General features: G+C 43.5%; 1 protein-coding gene across 2 annotated transcripts; it reads left to right on the top strand.

Annotated features, from left to right (window-relative positions):
• The first annotated feature begins 290 nt into the window (after nucleotides 1–290).
• LOC123999612 (dynein axonemal light chain 4-like) lies at nucleotides 291–3,618 on the top strand. Of its 2 annotated transcripts, none has more exons than XM_046305541.1 (4): nucleotides 291–417; nucleotides 992–1,075; nucleotides 1,192–1,275; nucleotides 1,893–3,618. In XM_046305541.1, exons 2-4 carry the CDS (start codon nucleotides 1,004–1,006, stop codon nucleotides 2,055–2,057), a joined length of 321 nt encoding a protein of 106 aa, XP_046161497.1. In that variant the 5' UTR covers nucleotides 291–417; nucleotides 992–1,003; the 3' UTR covers nucleotides 2,058–3,618. The 2 variants fall into 2 exon arrangements, with proteins under 2 accessions (XP_046161497.1, XP_046161499.1); XM_046305543.1 differs by having other exon boundaries at nucleotides 315–417; nucleotides 976–1,075.
• Nucleotides 3,619–5,783: the final 2,165 nt, after the last annotated feature.

The following is a 5,783-nucleotide window of genomic DNA, read 5'->3' on the forward strand; positions in this document are numbered from 1 at the left end:
GGGTAAACCCCCAGATTGGAAGTGTGAGTTCTGGGGAGGTAGAGACAGTGAAGCATGTCCTGTTGCAGGCGGTATGCTGAGGATGGGATCACTTTTTCTCTGTTAGTTGGCTGAGTTATAAACACATTTTCGCTTGTAACGATTTTGGGCTCAAATGAGAGGTTGAGCGAAATAGCAAGGAAGCTTCTGTCGTTTCTCCATTCCACCGGCCTGCTACGGGTGTGAGGCTATTACATATTTGAATATGTAATTCGCACTCCGACCTGAGAATGGTAGCAATACGCAAGACAGAGTCCAGTCTGCCGGAAACGCACAAGGAGAAGAAGGAGAGCGGGACGAAAGAAGCGGTTGCTATGGCCGACATGTTTCCATGTCAACAATAAATGGACCAAGCTTCTCCTGATAAACTAGCCAGAGGTAAGTAGCTAGCTAGGTTATCTAGCTAGCTATTTAGTTAACTTGCTAGGCATAATCAAGTACATTTTAAAGACGAATGGCTCATAACGGCGTGCAATGGTTGCAACTAAGAGAACGTTAGTGAGAGGGCAAGACAACAACCCACACAAGATAACTAGCTAACGTTACAGTTTGCTAGTTTGGCAGAATACTTTGTAAGGCAGATACTTTAGTAAGATGTCTAGTTAGGTAGCTACCTGTTAAAGTTGGCTGTCATAGCTAATGTTACACGTATAAAGACTACCATTACTAGCTAGCTAGCTAACGTTAGCTAGTCAACCCTGTGGACACCTTTCACCCATTTTTGAAAATTGCCTAAATATGCTTTACAATGTCATGCACGTCACTTTCCTGGCCATAGGCTACCCTGCAGTCACTACATTCCTTGCTTGTGCTGTCATGGATAGAAGAAGACGAAGTGAGGAGGACTAGGAGTGTCTCTTAAGTTCAGCCTTTTCTCATAGCTAGTACTTGACAAACATTGTGGCCCGAAGGCTAATGCTTCCATTCAAATGTGAGTGTGTTTTCTCTGTAGAAGGAGAGGGGAATGGCAGAGACAACAGAGAGCAAGAAAGAGGAGGCTGATTACAAGAGGCTCCACAGCTTCCCACTCATCAGGGTGAGACAGAGTCTTGCTGCTGTGACACATATGTGGATCACAAGTACAGGCTTTGTGACTGGGTTTCGTGGAGTAAATGGTGAGTGTTGTAATGTATTGTTCTGATTTATTCACAGCACACAGACATGCCAGAGGAGATGAGAGTGGAAACGATGGAACTGTGTGTCACAGCCTGTGAGAAGTTTGCCACCAACAATGAGGTCAGGACTCTGTCTGTCCGTCTGTCCGTCCGTCCGTCCGTCCGTCCGTCCGTCCACACACTGTTCAACAATATTATTACAGCACACTCACTATTGCTTTAATCCACCCACTCAGCCAGTCAGGCATTGTGTCAGCCTGCCTCACCATTCATGCCAGCAACCCGGTGTGTCCATCTGGACACTGGTTGTCTCTCTCTCCTCCTCCCCTCTGTATTTTACCCCCTCCATCACTTCCTCTCCTCCCTCAAAGGCCCGATTCCAAACGGATCCCTCGTTCCTGTCCTCAGGTGCTTGTTATGGATAAGTGTTCTACCCCCAGTGGGCTGGATGGAGTTTCAGCCATATTGCTAACTCCTTTAATTTACTCTCAAATTCACAAGGGGGTTTTGACAAGGGTTTAGGGATAGGAGCCAGGGATTTGGTTTGGAATCAGACCAGACGGTCCAGTTATTATTGGCCGGATCCCATAACTTTAAATATCTGTGCGTTTAACTCTGAATTTTCGCTAACATCGTGAATTGATGAAAAATAGTAGATTTGCATGAAAATGTACATTTACAGCTTCAGATTTGGTTTCTGTATGTTCTCTAACCTCTCTCTCGCTCTCTCCATTTCAGAATGCGGCGAAGATGATCAAGGAGTCGATGGATAAAAAGTTTGGCAGCTCGTGGCACGTGGTGATCGGGGAGGGCTTTGGCTTCGAGGTGACACACGAGGTGAAGAACCTGCTCTACATGTTCTTTGGAGGCAGCCTGGCCGTGTGTGTGTGGAAGTGCGCTTAGCACACACACAGGCGCTCACACAAAACACACACAGGCTACACACACACACACCCCTCCCATCCAGTCTGTCTCTGCCTAACGAGTGTGTGTATATATTTATATACACATCCTGGATGATTCACCCATCTCTGAGCTATGCAGTCTTTTTTTTTTGTCATTTACTGATTGTGTATGTGTGGTGGTAATGGAGGGTGTGTGTGTGTGTGTGTGTGTGTGTGTGTGTGTGTGTGTGTGTGTGTGTGTGTGTGTGTGTGTGTGTGTGTGTGTGTGTGTGTGTGTGTGTGTGTGTGTGTGTGTGTGTGTGTGTGTGTGTGTGTGTGTGTGTGTGTACACGTGTTTGCGAGCGTGTGTGATGTCCCTTACGTCATTGATTGATTAGGCTAAGTCACTCTTGATATATTGTATTCAATATCAGCATGTCACACTCTTGACTTGTGTGTGCACATACAGTATGAAAATGACCAAGTCTTATCTGTATACAGATGTGATAGTTTCTACAGAACAGTGAGTTCACTGCATGAAGGAGTCTGGTGTCTCCTACTATCCTACTGATGGGATTCAGTGGGGCTGAAACACTTGCACTCTCTCTTTCCCTATTACATTCTGCTCCACTTCTTTAACTCGAGGCAGCATGCGTGTTCTCATCATCTCCTCATGCTCACCTTTGGAGAAGAAAAAAAAAATGCATCCAGCTCCATGTCTTTCCTCCACACCGCCTGTACGTTGGCACACTGTCGTCTCAGTGGGCTGCCATGCCATCTGCTGAAAAACATCCTTACACAAGCACGCACCCTCTCTCAGTCGCTCTTATTGCTCTCAATTCACACACTCTGTTTCTCTAATCCTCTCTCTAGATTCTTGTTGCTCTCAATTCACACTCTCTGTTCTCTAATCCTCTCTCTAGATTCTTGTTGCTCTCAATTCACACAATCTCTGTTCTCCAATCCTCTCTCTAGATTCTCGTTGCTCTCAATTCACACAATATCTGTTCTCCAATCCTCTCTAGATATATTATATATTTTATCTCCGTCTTTAGTAGTATAGCTTTAGTCTTCACCTTTCAGACATGAGTCCCATAAGCCACCCTTGTCTATGTTTCTACTCCTCCTATAACTGATAAGATAGCACAGGGACTTTTATATCCTCTCAATGTACAGTAAATACTTGAATTTGAATGTGAAGATGGAATCTGATTTTGTATAGGATCGTCATGGGCTTTTTATGAAAGAACTTATTGTTGAAATCGTTATTTTCTGTCACACCACTGTTATAAGAATGTCATGGATAGGTGTCGTTGTTCTGAATTTGTATAACAACTGATGATATTACATGAGCTATTCTGCCTCTCTAGGCCTAGGCATTGCATTTCAATGAATATAAACCTAGGCATGCAGTCTCATTGCCACATAGAAACCTTTATGTTGCCAACTGTGGATGTCACCAGGTACCATAACACTGATGCGTTGTATTGTTGTTTTCACTTCAACACTGTGTGTTTGCATAAATTCATTGAACATGAAATTATTCCTGAAAGTGATTAAAAAAATTGAGTTTTTTCAAATCTTCCGATTTTGGGTGTTGTTTGTTGAAAGTGAATGACAGTATGTGGACCGGGGATTTATATATACAGTATGTCTCTAGTGTCTATTCACTATAAAGCAAATGGGACGAAATGGGGAGGGACCTAACTGAATTTGTCCAGTAAGAAACACTTGTTTTGTTTTTCCGTTGCAAAACGTTTGGTTATGCTATGCGCTGTTGAATACACCCCTTTGTGGACTAGGGAAAAGGGAGGCAGCAGGAAGTCTAGGAAAGGCAAAAACCCTGCAGAGCTCCCTTGTAATTAGCCACCATGCTAACACTACAATCAAGGGGCAACCCCCAACCCCCCCTTTAAAATGCAACAAGCAACAGAGTAATCTGCCCTTTGATGTAGTAGTTTCATATTAGAGAAGTCAATTTACTGCTAGGCCCTTGGTGGTCCTTCTTATCTATAGGACAAGCTCTAAAGTAAATGCATCTATATACAGTGCCTTGCGAAAGTATTCGGCCCCATTGAACTTTGCGACCTTTTGCCACATTTCAGGCTTCAAACATAAAGATATAAAACTGTATTTTTTTGTGAAGAATCAACAACAAGTGGGACACAATCATGAAGTGGAACGACATTTATTGGATATTTCAAACTTTTTTAACAAATCAAAAACTGAGAAATTGGGCGTGCAAAATTATTCAGCCCCCTTAAGTTAATACTTTGTAGCGCCACCTTTTGCTGCGATTACAGCTGTAAGTCGCTTGGGGTATGTCTTTATCAGTTTTGCACATCGACAGACTGACATTTTTTCCCATTCCTCCTTGCAAAACAGCTCGAGCTCAGTGAGGTTGGATAGAGAGCATTTGTGAACAGCAGTTTTCAGTTCTTTCCACAGAATCTCGATTGGATTCAGGTCTGGACTTTGACTTGGCCATTCTAACACCTGGATATGTTTATTTTTGAACCATTCCATTGTCGATTTTGCTTTATGTTTTGGATCATTGTCTTGTTGGAAGACAAATCTCCGTCCCAGTCTCAGGTCTTTTGCAGACTCCAGAATGGTCCTGTATTTGGCTCCATCCATCTTCCCATCAATTTTAACCATCTTCCCTGTCCCTGCTGAAGAAAAGCAGGCCCAAACCATGATGCTGCCACCACCATGTTTGACAGTGGGGATGGTATGTTCAGGGTGATGAGCTGTGTTGCTTTTACGCAAAACATAACGTTTTGCATTGTTGCCAAAAAGTTCAATTTTGGTTTCATCTGACCAAAGCACCTTCTTCCACATGTTTGGTGTGTCTCCCAGGTGGCTTGTGGCAAACTTTAAACAACACTTTTTATGGATATCTTTAAGAAATGGCTTTCTTCTTGCCAAAGGCCAGATTTGTGCACTATACGACTGATTGTTGTCCTATGGACAGAGTCTCCCACCTCAGCTGTAGATCTCTGCAGTTCATCCAGAGTGATCATGGGCCTCTTGGCTGCATCTCTGATCAGTCTTCTCCTTGTATGAGCTGAAAGTTTAGAGGGACGGCCAGGTCTTGGTAGATTTGCAGTGGTCTGATACTCCTTCCATTTCAATATTATCGCTTGCACAGTGCTCATTGGGATGTTTAAAGCTTGGGAAATCTTTTTGTATCCAAATCCGGCTTTCAACTTCTTCACAACAGTATCTCGGACGTGGCTGGTCTGTTCCTTGTTCTTCATGATGCTCTCTGCGCTTTTAATGGACCTCTGAGACTATCACAGTGCAGGTGCATTTATACGGAGACTTGATTACACACAGGTGGATTGTTTGCTGAGTTTGCTGCACTGAAAGTAAAGGGGCTGAATAATTTTGCACGCCCAATTTTTCAGTTTTTGATTTGTTAAAAAAGTTTGAAATATCCAATAAATGTCGTTCCACTTCATGATTGTGTCCCACTTGTTGAGTCTTCACAAAAAAATACAGTTTTATATCTTTATGTTTGAAGCCTGGAATGTGGCAAAAGGTCGCAAAGTTCAAGGGGGCCGAATACTTTCGCAAAGCACTGTAGCAAGGCACTTAACCCTAATTGCTCCTGTAAGTCCCTCTGGATAAAAGCATCTGCTAAATGACTCCCTTAGTGTGAGTGAACCTAAGAGCGTCCTATCTCCCTGGGGGTGAGTGAACCTAAGAGGGTCCTGGCTTCCGGGTTGGATGCGCGCTGTGT

This window comes from Oncorhynchus gorbuscha, linkage group LG16, assembly GCF_021184085.1.
Source record: "Oncorhynchus gorbuscha isolate QuinsamMale2020 ecotype Even-year linkage group LG16, OgorEven_v1.0, whole genome shotgun sequence".
In the NCBI taxonomy this organism is placed as follows: Eukaryota; Metazoa; Chordata; class Actinopteri; order Salmoniformes; family Salmonidae; genus Oncorhynchus; species Oncorhynchus gorbuscha.